The sequence below is a fragment of the Lithobates pipiens genome, unplaced genomic scaffold (genome assembly GCF_037356315.1).
Source record: "Lithobates pipiens isolate NorthernLeopardFrog02 unplaced genomic scaffold, aLitPip1_a1.2 Scaffold_55, whole genome shotgun sequence".
NCBI lineage: Eukaryota > Metazoa > Chordata > Amphibia > Anura > Ranidae > Lithobates > Lithobates pipiens.
The window spans coordinates 2,789,936-2,808,954 of record NW_027507877.1 but is presented as its reverse complement, the minus strand read 5'-3'; the positions used below and the strand labels follow the sequence as shown (position 1 = coordinate 2,808,954).

Genomic DNA, 19,019 nt, shown 5'->3' with positions numbered 1-19,019 from the left:
AATAGTAAGTTGAATGTTTGATAGGCAAGATATTAATTTAACATGCTTTGTCTGGATGAGAATTGTTCTTCATTTTTTGTCTAATCATTTGATGTCCTGAGGCCATGTTGAAACGTCCCAGACTTCAAGTGGTTGAAGCAATCTCATGGCTGTAGCTCATAAGTTTGGTGTCAATTTTTTCAGCCAGTGTTCACCTATTTAGTAAAAGTGACCGAGGCAGCTCTACATCCTCCCGATCACTTCAGATGTATGCTACATACACAATGCAGGGTTCATAAGTGAACAATGTACAGGGCACATGACTCAGGAGTGCACTACATACAGTATGCAGAGCTAAGGAGTGCACTACATACAGGGAGCAGGGCTCAGGAGTGTGCTATGTACAAGGTGAAAAGCTCAGGAGTGTGTAATGTACAGGCTTCAAGGCTCAGAAGTGCACTACACAAAGAGTGCAGGGTTCAGGAGTGCACCATGTACAAGCCGCAAGGCTCAGGTGTGTGCTACGTACAGGGTTCATGGGTACAATATGTACATGGCGCAGGACTCACAAGTACGCTATGTACAGTGTGCAGGGCCCAGAAGTGTGTTTTGGACAGGGTGCAGGGTTTGGGAGTGCACTATGTACAGGACTTAGGAGTGTGCTATGTACAGGGTGCAGAGTTCAGAAATACACTATGTACAGGGTGCAATGTTCATGAGTGCACTATGTACAGGGTGCAATATTCAAGATTGCATTATGTACAGGGCACAAGACTCAGGAGTATGCTATGTACATGATGCAAGGCTCAGTAGTATGCTACGTACATTGTCCAGGGTTCAGGAGTACAATATGTACAGGGTGAAGGACATCTTTTTTGCTTGAAAGCTCCACTCAAAAATGCGATTTTGATTGTTTTTTTTTCTGCCTGTAAGAGCATACGCCCGAAGAAGCCTGAAAAAGCCATAGTGTGCATGGACACATTGGCTAACATGGAGGAGTGTTTCCAGGCAGAAAAAAAATGAGAGCTCATAAAAGCTCAAAAGCTTGTAGGAACAGCTTTTTTGAGCTTCAGTGTACATGAGCCCTTAATGTGTGTGAAAATTTAGAAAATATTTTCGGAGGCAATGTGGCAAAAAAAAAAAAATTGCTGTTATGTTATGCAGTTAACAAATTGCTTTATAAATTGTTAAAATGTATATACCATGTTGATCCAGATATCCCAGCCATGTATGTAGCGGCACCTAAAAGGTTGAGTTCAGACAGTTTGGAAATCGTTCCCAGAAAACCAACCATGGCACGGAGTCCGCCCCCCGATCCCAAGACCGCGATTACAGGAGGGTCACGATTCTTCAGAAAAAAGAAAGAAATGATGATCACTATAAGTTATGTTACAGATGGAATATGTAGCATGTGCATCCACAGAACATTTTTCAGGGGGGGCATCATTTTAAGTTCCCCCATGCCCTGATCCTTTTCAACAATGTCATTATAACATTATAACGGTCAGAGATTGCATACAAGGCACAAGAGATGATCAGAGACTGCATACATGACACAAAACACTGTAAGCCCTTGTACACACGGTCGGAGATTCGACAACCAAATCCGTCGGATTTTGTCCGTCAGATTTTGTCCGAAACTGTTGTATACACACGGTCGGAAAAAAAAGTTGTCGGAAAATCCGACATGATGACGTTATTTCATTACGACGGGACTACGTTCAGGCTAGTAGCCAATAGCTTTGGTGTAGGAATTTGATCTGAGCATGCGTGGCACTTTGTCCGATCGGAATTCTCTACACATGATCGGAGCATTTTGTCGGAAAATTTTACCAACAAGTTGGAAAACTTGGTCCGTGGGATACTCCGACGGAAACAGTCCAGTGGACACCACACACAGTCGGAATATCCGACAAAGTGGTCCGAATGGACACATTCCGTCGAAATCTCCGACCGTGTGTACAAGGGCTAAGAGACTGTATACATGTGGATGGTGACAGAGAGAGACAGAGGGAGGTGACAGAGAGAGACAGAGGCGGGTGACAAAGAGAGACAGAGGGGGGTTACAGAGAGAGACAGAGGGAGGTGACAGAGAGAGACAGAGGGGGGTGACAGAGAGAGACAGAGGGGGGTTCACTGAGAGAGACAGAGGGGGTTGACAGAGAGAGACAGAGGGGGTGAAAGAGAGAGACAGAAGGGGTGACAGAGAGAGACAGAGGGGGTGAAAGAGAGAGACAGAGGGGGTGAAAGAGAAAGACAGAGGGGGTGACAGAGAGAGACAGAAGGGGTGAAAGAGAGAGACAGAGGGGGTGAAAGAGAGAGACAGAGGGGGTGACAGAGAAAGACATAGGGGGGGTGACAGAGAAAGACAGAGGGGGGTGACAGAGAAAGGCAGAGGGGATGAGAGAGAAAGAGGGGTCAGAGAGAGACCACTAGTCCTGTCTGGAGTCCCTCTAGTGCCCCTATGTCCCAGTGGTGTGCATAAGGCTCAGTACCGTACCTTGCATGCCAGTAGGATATCCTTGACGGTCAGAAGCTGGCAAGACCCATTTTCATTCTGGGTGAGGACAGGAGGCACTTTGTTCCTTCGATCAGATCTATGATGTGACATGGAGAGGTCCCTGGCTGCTTGCATTTCCTGCCCATCCTTGTTCTCTGAACCTCTGGTCAGTCTGTCCTCCAGGCCTGGGAGCAGTGAGGAGGTTTAAGGAGTTCAGGGGTTCCAGGCTCTGGGAGGTGCCGGGGATGCTGTGCCTGCTGTTCCTGGCATCTTGCTGCTCTCCTTTCCCGGGCCGCTTGCTCGTGCGTAGACCGGGTGATGTCATCCTGCCCACCCTTTGAGGCCTCCGCTATCCCGCTCCTGGCACCAGCTGTCACCAGCCCTGCTAAACTGTGTACAAGTGTGAGCAGGGCTGACCGCCAGTGAAAGGACTAAGTGGACTGGATCTCTGATTCCAAGTGCCCCCTTGCCCCTACCTGCGGATGCCCATATGTATTGGGCAGTAATAAGAAATTAACACATCATCATGTGGGGTACATGTATGGAATAAGTTAACAACATGTGGAGATATCTAATAGTAGAAGGCTGAAGGGAAAGCTCACTTATACGAAGGTCACTTGGTCAATTTACACGGCTGTTTTTGGTTGTTCAGCATCAAGTTTACAAAACAAATACTAGAAAATCTTTACCTTTCTAACTTTCATGCCTAAGGATGAAAGCGTCTTCTTTACTTTTATCTTCCTCGCATTGATGGATTTGGGTTCCCCTTCTGATCTGTTAAGTGGACAAAAAAAAAAAAAAAAACACACATGACAAAAATAAGTTTCTGTAGAACCAAGACTTTTTCCTTCTGGATAGAGCAGGAAGTCATTATACTCCAGTCAGTGAGTGAATACAAATGTTAGGGTTTCCTCTGGAGGTTTCTAGGGGTTGTGGCCCATTGACCTCCCATTTAATGGGACTTGTAGCCAGGCGCTGGATGATAGCAATATGGAAAAGGAGACATTTTTCTCTTTACAATCAGTTTACTTCCACTTCCTGCAGTTGTGCTTCACTACCCTCTCCAGCCAGCAGAGGGAGAACTATAGCCAGAAAAGCCAAGCCAGAACACAGAGGATCATGGGATTTGAAGCCCAAGAAATAAGCCATATTGTGGATCTTATAGGCTCTTTGCACTATAATTCCCAAGAGATACTGGTGCATGAGAGCTGCTTTTCTGAAACTGCACAGCTAGGTTCTTCCTCTTAACCATAGGGGAACAATGAGAGCACACTGTGGCGGCCCATCCATTAGGGGTGCCTGGGCGCCACCCCTCTCTCCTTGCCACCTTCTATTTGAACAATGGATAGATTCATGCATAGCATGAATCTATCCACTGATGCAGTTGTCACCACATATTCAGGGGTCTGGGCCCTTTTAGGACACCAGTCGCCTGAATTTCAGTGGCGGGGGTGTTTTTTTGAAGCACCTGATTAGAGCCATTGGCTCTAATAGGCTTCAAAATAGGGTGGTTCGTGGCACAGAGTATTGCGCTACGAGCCCACACAGGTGTTACACCAGCGAATGATAATTTGCTGTTGTAACACTGATTCTCAATCCGGCCAATCAGAAGCGGGTCTGATACCTGTTTTCCAATTTCCCAAAAAGAGAAGACTCCTGTTTGGCCGCCGAGGAGGAGGGAGGAAATGGAAGTCACTGATGCCATGGAGAGCATTGGAAGGGAGAGCTGCTGCTGAAGAGCAAGGGAAGAAGCCGGTGAAGCGCTGCATGGATGGGGTAAATGCACACCCGCCTACCACCCGAGGGCTTATATTGTTTTCCGCCACCCTCCCCCAAAAAAAAAAAAATGACCACTTGCCACCACTGAGAGCACATCTGCTGAATACTGACCAGACTGTTGAGAGACCAGACCAATGGAGACATCCAAGGCAGTGCAGCACAGACCACAGCTACAGCATCTGCACTGTTGCTGCAGGGTGACCAGAGCATCACTGATCTTCTGCTTCCCACCACTGAATCTCTGGAGACATTCTGTGGAGAGACTGAGGGCCTCCTCTTCCTACAGAGTTCACAGCCACACCACAGAGACTGGTGAGAGGACCATACCCATTGTTCACACTGCTAGCAGGGACTGAGCTACTGGAGGCAGGACATTGAGTATACTGCACCTGTACCACACCTATGCCATATCGTATGTACATAAATTAGTAAATATAAATGGTGCTGCGCTTTTACCCAAGAAATATAAAAGAGTTTTTAGGGGTCAAATAATCACATCTAACCTCTTATTAAAAAAATAGTGCAAAAATTACATAAGTCTAATAATATATGTAAACATATAAATTCATATGAACAGTATATATTTATAAAAGTGCAAGCGTGCAAAAAAGGATAAATATAAAGTGCACAACGTGAATAAATAAATTGCTACTGTAAATATAATGTGAAATATATATCGTGGTGTATATCCCAATGATTATAAAGGAAACAGCAGTGTCATAATCAGTGCAAGAAAATGACAAGCAATAAACAGTTCTTGACGAATTGCCGAAGGTGGTTCATCCGTGCCAAACCCAGTGCCACACAGAACATCCAAATATTCACCAGCTAATGTGTAGATTGCACAATTACCTTACAGCTGTAAAGCAAACAGCATGAATGGTAACTCCTAAGATGGATGAGAAGGAGGAGACACACAAACCACCGTCCGGTTCCTCTAATAGCAACCCACAACGTCCGTAATGGCTAAAGGAGGATACTCAGAGAACAAATAGGGAGCGATCCATAGTGTAGTATATTTTATAAAACAAGCAAATTTATTAAAAATTACAAACTACTCACAAACATGAAGGAGACAATTGCACATAAACAGAATGCCGAGCAGTCCACTCGTGCGTGCTACGTCACTTCCGGATCCTACGCGTTACGTCACGTGCCTCGGTCCCTGTTTATTGCTTGTCATTTTCTTGCACTGATTATGACACTGCTGTTTCCTTTATAATCATTGGGTTATACACCACGATATATATTTCACATTATATTTACAGTAGCAATTTATTTATTCACGTTGTGCACTTTATATTTATCCTTTTTTGCACGCTTGCACTTTTATAAATATATACTGTTCATATGAATTTATATGTTTACATATATTATTAGAAGTATTATGTAATTTTTGCACTATTTTTTGATAAGAGGTTAGATGTGATTATTTGACCCCTAAAAACTCTTTTATATTTCTTGGGTAAAAGCGCAGCACCATTTATATTTACTAATTTATGCCCTTTACATGAGATTTGTTTTGGCTCATACGGTGTGTGCAGCATTTGATTTATTTAATCACTTTAGTTATTAGCGCATGAGCCACAATTCACCATAATATCGTATGTACAGGTGTAGGGGTGATACGTATGTACAGGTGTAGGGGGTGATACGTATGTACAGGTGTAGGGGGTGATACGTATGTACAGGTGTAGGGGGTGATACGTATGTACAGGTGTAGGGGGTGATACGTATGTACAGGTGTAGGCAGGGTTGGACTGGGACAAAAATTTGGCCCTGGACTTCATCATGACCAGCCCTCTTTAATTTTGAGTGTCTCAATCAGCACTTCCCCTTACATCAGAGTGTCCACCCTCTCCTCCCCCTCCCACGTGTACTCAATTTTGAAGGCAGCTTCTCGTTCCTCTCTCCAGTCATGTGATAAGGGCAGAGAGGATGGAACGTTTGCCAACTGTCTATCTCCCCCTGCAGGCTGAAGGGAGCAGAAGGCCTAATGCTCTCTCCAGCAAGTTATGGCAGCTGCTCCACCTAACAGGAGTGAAATCGCGATCACTCACTGTCAGAGAGGAGCGGCTCCAGGACTGCACCTGACCGGCCCACTGAGCCATCGGCCCACCGGGAAACTCCCTGTAGTTCCTATGGCCAGTACATGCCTGGGTGTAGGGGTGATACGTATGTACAGGTGTAGGGGGTGATACGTATGTACAGGTGTAGGGGTGATACGTATGTACAGGTGTAGGGGTGATACGTATGTACAGGTGTAGGGGTGATACGTATGTACAGGTGTAGGGAGTGATACGTATGTACAGGTGTAGGGGTGATACGTATGTACAGGTGTAGGGGTGATACGTATGTACAGGTGTAGGGGTGATACGTATGTACAGGTGTAGGGGTGATACGTATGTACAGGTGTAGGGGTGATATGTATGTACAGGTGTAGGGAGTGATACGTATGTACAGGTGTAGGGGTGATACGTATGTACAGGTGTAGGGGTGATACGTATGTACAGGTGTAGGGAGTGATACGTATGTACAGGTGTAGGAGTGATACGTATGTACAGATGTAGGGGTGATACGTATGTACAGGTGTAGGGGGTGATACGTATGTACAGGTGTAGGGGTGATACGTATGTACAGGTGTAGGGGTGATACGTATGTACAGGTGTAGGGGGTGATACGTATGTACAGGTGTAGAGGTGATACGTATGTACAGGTGTAGGGGGTGATACGTATGTACAGGTGTAGGGGGTGATACGTATCTACAGGTGTAGGGGGTGATACGTATGTACAGGTGTAGGGGGTGATACGTATGTACAGGTGTAGGGGGTGATACGTATCTACAGGTGTAGGGGTGATACGTATGTACAGGTGTAGGGGGTGATACGTATGTACAGGTGTAGGGGGTGATACGTATCTACAGGTGTAGGGGTGATACGTATGTACAGGTGTAGGGGTGATATGTATGCACAGGTGTAGAGGTGATATGTATGTACAGGTGTAGGGGTGATACGTATGTACAGGTGTAGGGAGTGATACGTATGTACAGGTGTAGGGAGTGATACGTATGTACAGGTGTAGGGGTGATACGTATGTACAGGTGTAGGGGTGATACGTATGTACAGGTGTAGGGAGTGATACGTATGTACAGGTGTAGGGGTGATACGTATGTACAGGTGTAGGGGTGATACGTATGTACAGGTGTAGGGGTGATACGTATGTACAGGTGTAGGGAGTGATACGTATGTACAGGTGTAGGGGTGATACGTATGTACAGGTGTAGGGGTGATACGTATGTACAGGTGTAGGGAGTGATACGTATGTACAGGTGTAGGGGTGATACGTATGTACAGGTGTAGGGGTGATACATATGTACAGGTGTAGGGGTGATACGTATGTACAGGTGTAGGGAGTGATACGTATGTACAGGTGTAGGGGTGATACGTATGTACAGGTGTAGGGGTGATACGTATGTACAGGTGTAGGGAGTGATACGTATGTACAGGTGTAGGGGTGATACGTATGTACAGGTGTAGGGGTGATACGTATGTACAGGTGTAGGGGTGATACGTATGTACAGGTGTAGGGGTGATACGTATGTACAGGTGTAGGGAGTGATACGTATGTACAGGTGTAGGGGGTGATACGTATGTACAGGTGTAGGGGTGATACGTATGTACAGGTGTAGGGGTGATACGTATGTACAGGTGTAGGGAGTGATACGTATGTACAGGTGTAGGGGTGATACGTATGTACAGGTGTAGGGGTGATACGTATGTACAGGTGTAGGGAGTGATACGTATGTACAGGTGTAGGGAGTGATACGTATGTACAGGTGTAGGGGTGATACGTATGTACAGGTGTAGGGGTGATACGTATGTACAGGTGTAGGGAGTGATACGTATGTACAGGTGTAGGGGTGATACGTATGTACAGGTGTAGGGGTGATACGTATGTACAGATGTAGGGGTGATACGTATATACAGGTGTAGGGGGTGATACGTATGCACAGGTGTAGGGGTAATATGTATGTACAACTGTAGGAGAGCCATTTGTTTACAGGAGTGGAGGACTTATGTGTGTACAGGTGAGAGCGGTGCTGAGTATATACAGGTGTGAGGGGGCAAGGTTGCCAGCTTTCAGTAAATTTATAAACAGTTTGTAAAAGCCATAAATTTTGCATCTCTTCATGATTGTCCGGTATGGACATGAATGAATGAATGAATGAATGAATGAATGAAATACTTGTATAGCGCACAATGCGAACTGAATCGCCTCTAGGCGCTGTGGCGAGCTTTGATCATCTGCTACAAGAGGAAGGTCTTGAGTTTTTTCCTAAAAGCCAGGTGATTTTCTTCCAGGCGGATGTTGATTGATAGAGCATTCCATAGCCGAGGCCCTTGGACAGCGAATCTCCGATCACCCTTGGATTTATACCGGGCTTTGGGCACGAGGAGGAGGTTTTTGTTGGCTGATGGAAGCCTGCGGTTTGGTGTGTAATGATTTATTTTCTCCATTAGGTATTGCGGAGCTTCTCTATGCACGCATTTGTGGGTGAGGCAAAGGGTCTTGAACGTGATCCCATTTTTTACGGTTAGCCAATGTAAGCTCCTCAGTGAAGGAGAAATGGATTCCCAGGGTTTTTTTCCTGTTATCAGCCTTGCCGCCATATTTTGGATCAGTTGTAATCACACAAGTTGATATTGTGGTAATCCTATGTAAAGCGAGTTTGCGTAGTCCAGTCGTGAATTAATGATTGTTCCAACTACCACTGCTTTGTCATTCTTTGGGATAAAAGGGATGAGTCTGCGAAGCATGCGCAGCAGATGGTGAGATCCACTGACTACAGATCCTATGTGCGCATCCATTGACATTTGTGCGTCTAAAATAACCCCGAGACTCTTGGCTTTGGTCTTTGGGGAGATGATCTGTCCAAAGACGGTTGGTGGAGACCAGGAGGTTTTGGTTGCGGGCTTATGATTTGGGTGTAAGATAAGAAGCTCTGTCTTTGATTGGTTCAGCTGGAGGGAGTTGGTGGTCATCCAGTCCTCTATTGATTTGAGGCAGTTTTCAAGTTGTTGGTGATCTTTTTTTCCATTGATCCGGAAATAAAGTTGCGTGTCGTCAGCGTAAGAGTGGAAGCAGAGATTTGAGAATCTGATGATTTTGAAGGATTGGGCGAATGTAAATGTTGAAGAGAACGGGTGACAAAGGAGAGCCTGATGTGAGGGTAGGCTGATTGTGTATATGTGCGGGCACATGTGTAAGAGGGGCAGAGTGTGTACAGGTGTGGAGGGGCTGAGTGGGTACAGGTGGGGAGGGGCTGAGTGCATACAGGTGTGGGGGAGGGGGCTGAGTGGGTACAGGTGTGAGGGTGACTGAGTGTGTACAGGTGTGAGGAAGGCTGAGTGTGTACAAGTGTGAGGAGGGGCTGAGTGTGTACAGGTGTGAGGAAGGCTGAGTGTGTACAAGTGTGAGGAGGGGCTGAGTGTGTACAGGTGTGGGGGGCTGAGGGCGTACAGGTGTGAGGGGGAGCTTAGTGTGTACAAGTGTGAGGGAGGCTGAGTGTGTACAGGTGTGAGGGGGGCTGAGTGTGTACAGGTGTGAAAAGAGCTGCGTGTATACAGGTGTGAAAAGAGCTGCGTGTGTACAGGTGTGAGGAGGGCTGAGTGTGTACAGGTGTGAAGGGAGCTGAGTGCGTACAGGTGTGAGGAGGGCTGAGTGTGTACAGGTGTGAGGGGGGCTGAGTGTGTACAGCTGTGAGGGGGGCTGAGTGTGTACAGGTGTGGGGGAGGGGGCTGAGTGTGTACAGGTGTGGGGGAGGGGGCTGAGTGTGTACAGGTGTGAGGAGGGCTGAGTGTGTACAGGTGTGAAGGGGGCTGAGTGTGTACAGGTGTGAGGAGGGCTGAGTGTGTACAGGTGTGAAGGGAGCTGAGTGCGTACAGGTGTGAGGAGGGCTGAGTGTGTACAGGTGTGAGGGGGGCTGAGTGTGTACAGGTGTGGGGGAGGGGGCTGAGTGTGTACAGGTGTGGGGGAGGGGGCTGAGTGTGTACAGGTGTGGGGGAGGGGGCTGAGTGTGTACAGGTGTGAGGGGGGCTGAGTGTGTACAGGTGTGAGGAAGGCTGAGTGTGTACAAGTGTGAGGAGGGGCTGAGTGCGTACAGGTGTGGGGGGCTGAGGACGTACAGGTGTGAGGGGAGGCTGAGTGTGTACAGGTGTGGAGGAGCTGAGTGTGTACAGGTGTGAAAAGAGCTGCGTGTGTACAGGTGTGAAGGGGGCTGAGTGTGTACAGGTGTGAGGAGGGCTGAGTGCGTACAGGTGTGAGGAGGGCTGAGTGTGTACATGTGTGAAGGGGGCTGAGTGTGTACAGGTGTGAGGAGGGCTAAGTGTGTACATGTGTGAGGGGGGCTGAGTGTGTACAGGTGTGGGGAAGGGGGCTGAGTGTTTACAGGTGTGGGGGAGGGGGCTGAGTGTGTACAGGTGTGAGGGGGGCTGAGTGTGTACAGGTGTGAGGGGGACTGAGTGTGTACAGGTGTGAGGGGGACTGAGTGTGTACAGGTGTGAGGGGGGCTGAGTGTGTACAGGTGTGAGGAGGGCTGAGTGCGTACAAGTGGGGAGGGGCTGAGTGCGTACAGGTGTGAGGAGGGCTGAGGGCGTACAAGTGGGGAGGGGCTGAGTGCGTACAGGTGTGAGGAGGGCTGAGGGCGTACAGGTGTGGGGGGCTGAGGGCGTACAGGTTTGAAGGGAGCTGAGTGTGTACTGGTGTGAGGGGGGCTTAGTGTGTACAGGTGTGAGGAGGGCTGAGTGTGTACAGGTGTGAGGAGGGCTGAGTGTGTACAGGTGTGAGGAGGGCTGAGTGTGTACAGGTGTGAGGGGGGCTGAGTGTGTACCGACGTGAGGAGGGCTAAGTGTGTACCGGCGTGAGGAGGACTGAGTGTGTACAGGTATGAGGAGGGCTGAGTGTGTACCGGCGTGAGGAGGGCTGAGTGTGTACAGGTGTGAGGAGGGCTGAGTGTGTACAGGTGTGAGGAGGGCTGAGTGTGTACAGGTGTGAGGAGGGCTGAGTGTGTACCGGCGTGAGGAGGGCTGAGTGTGTACAGGTGTGAGGGGGGCTGAGTGTGTACCGGCGAGAGGAGGGCTGAGTGTGTACAGGTGTGAGGAGGGCTGAGTGTGTACAGGTGTGAGGAGGGCTGAGTGCGTACAGGTGTGAGGAGGGCTGGGCCCCAACCAACAAGGCCAAGTTGTTGCTGTTGTAGTAATTGTCAATTGCTAAAGCAGGGCAGCTGCGGAATGAGCTGATGCAGCTCACTTTGTTCCATCTGCAGGGGGAAGGCGCAGTGATATTATCTGAACTCCTCCTCTCCCCTGCTGATTTGGCCACCACACCAGTGTGGAACTGCCATGTGGAACTGCCATGTGGAACTGCTGCACTGCGTGTAGCCTGCAGGCCTGCTCAGTGCTCACTGTGGACTGGTCTGTCCACATATACTGTATGAGGAATTCTCTTTGCTGAATTGGGATGTCTCTTTGCTGAATTGGGATGTCTCTTTGTCGGACTGGTCTGTCTGTTTTTTGTTTTCTTAGATATTTCTTAGATAAGGGGTTTATAGACTGGTTGGGGCATTGAAAAGGTAGTGCAGTTAGTGTAGGGTCCTGTTCAAAAGAGTCTACTGTGTCATGGTGGCAGGCTTCATATTTGTTGGCCAAAATATAATTCCTTACTGGTATATCTTGAAATCACTGAAGACTTGGAATACACTTTTCTTTTTAATATACTAATTTGTAAGTGTGAAACCTCCTTTGTGGGACTACAGGTCCCAGCAACACTGTGGTCTGAGTCTAAGTGTGTAGAAGTGCGTTAAGTATTATGTAAAAATAAAAGTGGGTGCACTGAAGGAATCGGTGGGATAGCTAGTGGGCGGATTCAGTGGAACCTCAAATATCCCACTTGCAAGGCATTTACAAACACAAGTGGACTGGCTATGCCCTGAAATTCCTGGACTCCTATATTCTTCCATAATTAAACCAGGTCTCCGCTCTTAACTTTTCACCTCTCCTTTCAGAGGTCCGGATGTTACTTCAAAAGTAGCAGTCAGGCCTGTTCTCCTGGTTCTCCGCAACAGTTTAAAGATGTCCATTCTATCTAAATTCTTATATCTTTTTCAAGCTCTACCTGTATGTAGCGCTGGTATTTTTGATTGTTAATGCTATGTAATATAAACTAATAGGCAGTGTTATAAATTGGTATTTGGCACCATCTAGTGGCCAAAACGTGAAATGGACTTCATTTATTTCTATCTCAAGAACATGGAGAAATGTTACAGGAAGTGACTGTTTACATTATACAAAGACCTACTTACCCACAATGCCAAGTGACCTACCCATGAACACTCAGTACTGAATTGCATGCTGGGTAGGTTATAAAAGAATACACGTGGCCATTTTCTTTCTCTTCTGGACGCGTGGCCTGCCTACAAGGATCACAGAGGAGGTGTTCCAGAGAGCACGGCCTGTTTCAATTGTGGAGTGGAGCAGCGGAACAACCAGCGATTCTGCCTTACACCTGTGTGCTGGAGAGACGAAGTGAACAGATCGGGAAGGATCCAGAGACACCTGACGGAACCATCTGAGGGTCTCGGTCATCTTGCAGAGCGGTTGCCAAGCAGGACTGAGACAACCGGAGCGGAGGTTTCCTATTCTCCAAGGCCTGGTTGGGTGAGAGGGCTGCCGCCCATATTACTTAACTCACTTCTACACACTTAGACTCAGACCACAGTGTTGCTGGGACCTGTAGTCCCACAGAGGAGGTTTCACACTTAGACTGAGTTAAAGCAGGCCTCAAGTCTACATTCCACTGAGAACTGACACAGTGTGATTTGGAGACAACCACACTGGAGGTAGTTATAAGTGTGCTACATAACAAGAACAATTCCAATGCTCACCCTACATTATTCTTTGTTGTTAAACCCTTTTGGTTACAATTACTTCAACACAATAGCTAGCAGAAGACTGAAGACTAAAGAGTGCATCTTTATTGCAAGGCCTTGCATTCAATCACTATTAAATCAGGACTACATTATAAAGTAGGGGGAGCTCCCTAGCAGTTGTATTGAATAGTGTTGATAGCTTTACCTATCTGTGCTATTATAGCGTGCTGGAAGTGGGAAGGTGCCCAGAGTTAAGGCATTGTCACTCTGAGCATTGGTCCCACTTGGAGACACACGTGCAGGGGTTACCCAAGAGTTCTTTACATGTTAAAATTGGCGTGAATAACCACTGCGCTGACGCATTACGTTTGTGTGACGGTGTAGTTATTGTAACTACTGTTTTATACCAGTTTTAGTAAAGATACGTTCTGGTTAATTACAATTGGTGTAAAGTGTTGTTCCTTTTTCATACAGGTGGGGCAATGGATACCCAGGTACAGGTAAAGGTATTGTACATTGTGGGGCCATCACACCAACACTGCACCACAGCTGTGTCAAGGGGAATTGCACCAAGTTATTGGGGGTGTAATAGCAGAGTGCAGGCCCAATCATATATCAGCAGCTCCTTCGGGGGTCAGTGCTACATATACATACCAGTATACCTTTGCCCAAAGAAAATGAATCCTCAACCGAGAAATTCCCATCGCTTATTGACATTATCCAAACGAAGCGACGGCTTAGCCTTTGCCAATCCTTTGCAATACTACTGTGCCGCCCACCTTGTCGGGACTATTGACTGGTGCCAGCATACAAGTCGAAAAACAGTCGCCCGTTGTGGTTTTCATTTTTTGCGTTATTAACCAAAAAAGAGCGTCAATTTTGAAAAAAATAAACATTTTTTTTTTTTTTTTACTTTTTACTATAATAATTATCCCCCCCCCCCCCCCCCAAAAAAAAATGTCTTCATAAGTTTAGGCCAATATGTATTCTTCTTCATATTTTTGGTAAAAAAATAAAAATCACAATAAGCGTATATTGGTTGGTTTGCGCAAAAGTTATAGCATCTTCAAAATACGGGATAAATTTATGGCATTTATATGATTTTTTTTTTTTTTACTACCGTGTTTCCCTGGAAATAAGACATACCCCGAAAATAAGCGTTATTTTCCAGGAAGGCTGCAATATAAACCCTACCCCGAAAATAAGACCTAGTTTAAAATGCTTGTAAAATCCTAAAAGTCACTCTAATACAGTAGTATATAATGTACAATGTGTGTGTTTCTGTAATATAATTGCAGGGAAGAGAGCTCCGGCGGGTACTTTGGACACGGCCAATCACAGATCGCTGTAAGCGGCCGTTTACAGCGCGATCATAGCTGCCAATGAGAGATGATCTCAAATGTAAACATATGAGATCATCTCTCATTGCCGGTGTTCTGTCTCTCCCTCCTCACACAGAGACAGTGTGTGAGGAGGGAGAGCGATCTGTAATTTATTTCAGGGAGTGTTTTACAGTGTTACAGTAGCCATCAGCCCCATCTGCCAGTCCCATCTGCCAGAGCCATCTGCCAGAGCCAGTCCCATCTGCCAGTGCCATCTGCCAGTGGCAGTGCCATCTGCTACCAGTGCCATCTGCCAGTGCCACCTGTTATCAGTGCTATCTGTCAGTGCCACGTATCAGTGCCATCTCTCTGTGCCACCTGTGGTCAGTGTTACCGGCCACATCAGTGTCACCTGTCAGTGTCACCTACTACATCAGTGTCACCTTTGATCAGTGCCACCTGTTAGTGTCATCTGCTAGTGCCACCTGCCACATCAGTGTCACCTGTCAGTGTCATCTGCCACATCAGTGTCACATATCAGTGCCATTTGTGATCACTAAGAATTACACAAAGGTTATATTCAGCCTAGGAGGCATACAATATTCTTGTGGCCGACAAGAGCAACGGGGAGCTCTCTGCTTTGGATTCCTCCTCATATTCAGATTCTGAGTCTGACGTTGACTGCGAGCCTGTCCTAAGCAGTGGTACAATGACAGCCTCAGAGGAGGAAGATGAGAGTCCACCCGTCAGACGAAGGAGTACTGGTGAGGAGGCAGTGCCATCCACCAGCACCACAGTGCCATCCACCAGCACCTCAGTGCCATCCACCAGCACCGCAGTGCCATCCACCAGCACCGCAGTGCCATCCACCAGCACCGCAGTGCCTCGGCAAAGGCCACGTACCAGTGGGGTGTCAACTCAGCCCCAAAGTGTTAGGTCCCATGCCAGCCTTCCCTATTCCCTTCAGATCCCCTTGTGGCTTCCTCCTAATTCAGGAGAAGCTAACGTTCCCCCTTTCACTGCCCACCCAGGAGTCCAGGGGGGCACAGAAAATGTTTCCCTGATAGACTTTTTCCATTTAATTTTTACTGAGGACATGCTTGCATCGATTGTGGCCCAGTGCAACCTGTATGCCCAACAAGTTATAGCAAGTAATCCAAAGTCCTCTTATGTCCGTCCCTATGAGTGGAGGGGCCTAACAGTGGAGGAGTTTACATTTGTTTTGGGGCCTCACATTCTGTATGGGACTAACCAGAAAAAATGAATTACGTGCATATTGGTCACCCCGCCCCATCTTCCACATGCCCAATTGAGCATGTCAATTTTATTTATGTACAGTGTCGCACGACTGCGCAATTGTCAGTTAAGGTAACGCAGTGCCGAATTGCAAAAAATGGCCTCATCGTGAAAGGGGGGGTAAAACCTTCCAGGGCTGAAGTGGTTAATGTTCCTTTACTGGATATGTTTTTGCTTTTTGTTACAGGGAATGTTGATATTACTTGTATGTTCAAATGTAAAATATTGAATTCTTTCTATTTAAAAGAATATACAAAAAAAATAAAAAATTAAAAGACTTGACTTACCCGTCCACAATGTCGATATTTTCCTGTGGGAACACAAAAGACACATTGTGAGGTTCAGAAGCAATTCTGGTGATTGAAGCCAAACAACAAAAAACTAATTTTTTTCTGAATCAATGAAAAGTTCTGGTGACCCCCCCGGAGGACATTTTGCAGTTTGAGACCCATAGACATCAGATTTTGTTCCTCTCATTTTATCTCCACAAGTCATTGTGTGTGATGAGTGTACAATGTATGGGTGTGATGAGTGTACTATGTATGGGTGTGATGAGTGTACAATGTATGGGTGTGATGAGTGTACAATGTATGTGTGTGATGAGTGTACAATGTATGTGTGTGATGAGTGTACAATGTATGTGTGTGATGAGTGTACAATGTATGGGTGTGATGAGTGTACAATGTATGGGTGTGATGAGTGTACAATGTATGGGTGTGATGAGTGTACTATGTATGGGTGTGATGAGTGTACTATGTATGGGTGTGATGAGTGTACAATGTATGGGTGTGATGAGTGTACAATGTATGGGTGTGATGAGTGTACAATGTATGGGCGTGATGAGTGTACAATGTATGGGCGTGATGAGTGTACAATGTATGGGTGTGATGAGTATACAATGTATGGGTGTGATGAATATACAATGTATGGGTGTGATGAGTGTACAATGTATGGGTGTGATGAGTGTACTATGTATGGGTGTGATGAGTGTACAATGTATGGGTGTGATGAGTGTACAATGTATGTGTGTGATGAGTGTACAATGTATGTGTGTGATGAGTGTACAATGTATGGGTGTGATGAGTGTACAATGTATGGGTGTGATGAGTGTACTATGTATGGGTGTGATGAGTGTACAATGTATGGGTGTGATGAGTGTACAATGTATGGGCGTGATGAGTGTACAATGTATGGGCGTGATGAGTGTACAATGTATGGGCGTGATGAGTATACAATGTATGGGCGTGATGAGTGTACAATGTATGGGTGTGATGAGTGTACAATGTATGGGTGTGATGAGTGTACAATGTATGGGCGTGATGAGTGTACAATGTATGGGCGTGATGAGTGTACAATGTATGGGCGTGATGAGTGTACAATGTATGGGCGTGATGAGTGTACAATGTATGGGCGTGATGAGTGTACTATGTATGGGCGTGATGAGTGTACTATGTATGGGCGTGATGAGTGTACAATGTATGGGCGTGATGAGTGTACAATGTATGGGTGTGATGAGTGTACAATGTATGGGTGTGATGAGTGTACAATGTATGGATGTGATGAGTGTACAATGTATGGGTGTGATGAGTGTACAATGTATGGGTGTGATGAGTATACAATGTATGGGTGTGATGAATGTACAATGTATGGGTGTGATGAGTGTACAATGTATGGGTGTGATGAATGTACAATGTATGGGTGTGATGAATATACAATGTATGGGTGTGATGAGTGTACAATGTAGGGGTGTGATGAATATACAATGTATGGGTGTGATGAATATACAATGTATGGGGTGTGATGAGTGTACAATGTATGGGGTGTGATGAGTATACAATGTATGGGGTGTGATGAGTGTACAATGTATGGGGTGTGATGAGTGTACAATGTACGGGTGTGATGAGTGTACAATGTATGGATGTGATGAGTGTACAATGTATGGGTGTGATGAGTGTACAATGTATGGGTGTGATGAGTATACAATGTATGGGGTGTGATGAGTGTACAATGTATGGGGTGTGATGAGTATACAATGTATGGGGTGTGATGAGTGTACAATGTATGGGGTGTGATGAGTGTACAATGTATGGATGTGATGAGTATACAATGTATGGGTGTGATGAGTATACAATGTATGGGGTGTGATGAGTGTACAATGTATGGGGTGTGATGAGTATACAATGTATGGGGTGTGATGAGTGTACAATGTATGGGGTGTGATGAGTGTACAATGTATGGATGTGATGAGTATACAATGTATGGGTGTGATGAGTATACAATGTATGGGGTGTGATGAGTGTACAATGTATGGGGTGTGATGAGTGTACAATGTATGGGGTGTGATGAGTGTACAATGTATGGGTGTGATGAGTATACAATGTATCAACATTTTATTTTTCTATTCTATGCCTCTATTTTGTATACTATTTTATTGTCTTTGGAAATTCGAAAACGTTTCAAATTATAATTTCATCCAAATTTATTTTTTTTTTTCGGTATTTTGGATACGTTCAAATTCGGTACTATTCTAATTTGGAAATTCGGATGTATCCGAAATAACAAAAAAATAAAAATAAAATGTGTCTGAATTTTAGTTCAGAAAGAAATGAACCGCACACGTCTAATATAAATGTGATTTGGATACAGCATCGCATGATGGCATAATCACTGTAAGAGTTAAAGTAGCACAATACTGAAATGATTTGCTATCACTGATGGAAATGAATAGAAAGTCACTCACCTCATTGGCCGCCATTGGAGATGAAGGTAGGTCACCGCTTATCTCCCAACATGTAAATCTGATAAAACAGAATGCAGTAGTAAGACTTGTGAAGAGGAGGAGCTCAGATATACAGAAGACGGGATGGAGATGGCTGTACCAGTAATCAGATGATGGGAGAAGTGTGGTTGGGAAGGTTTATTGGAACGTGTGGAGTTTTGAGTCTCTTATAACGCTGATGTGATGTAATATGATTGGTCGGTTTCCAGACTCCTCCAGTGAGGTTATCAGAAGACGTCAGGTCGCTGTTGATGAAGCTGTTCATACAATAACTCGTACACGGAACTGCAGGCTGCAATGTAATAAAGATTTCAAAACAGCAACATAGACAAGAAAAAAAATGTAAATGATCGATAAACTTTTATTTTTATTAAGAAATGTGACAAAAATGAAGCACAATTTCTCTTTTCTTAGGAAACATTTTATGAGATCCGATGC

General features: G+C 45.8%; 1 protein-coding gene across 3 annotated transcripts in view; it reads right to left on the bottom strand.

Annotated features, from left to right (window-relative positions):
* Positions 1–18,735, bottom strand: part of LOC143957719 (cytosolic phospholipase A2 gamma-like) — a 160,236-nt gene extending 141,501 nt beyond the window's left edge. Inside the window, exons 1-4 of one of the 3 annotated variants that reach the window (XM_077467417.1) lie at positions 18,543–18,735; positions 16,090–16,112; positions 3,169–3,253; positions 1,182–1,327 (exon numbers count right to left, since the gene is read on the bottom strand). In XM_077467417.1, the coding sequence (XP_077323543.1) occupies positions 1,182–1,327; positions 3,169–3,253; positions 16,090–16,112; positions 18,543–18,557 (269 nt within the window). In that variant the 5' untranslated portion in view covers positions 18,558–18,735. Of the gene's footprint in view, positions 1–1,181; positions 1,328–2,479; positions 3,126–3,168; positions 3,254–16,089; positions 16,113–18,542 lie in introns of those variants that run through there. The other 2 variants (XM_077467416.1, XM_077467418.1) reach the window with 2 other exon arrangements.
* Between the last annotated feature and the right edge of the window lie 284 nt (positions 18,736–19,019).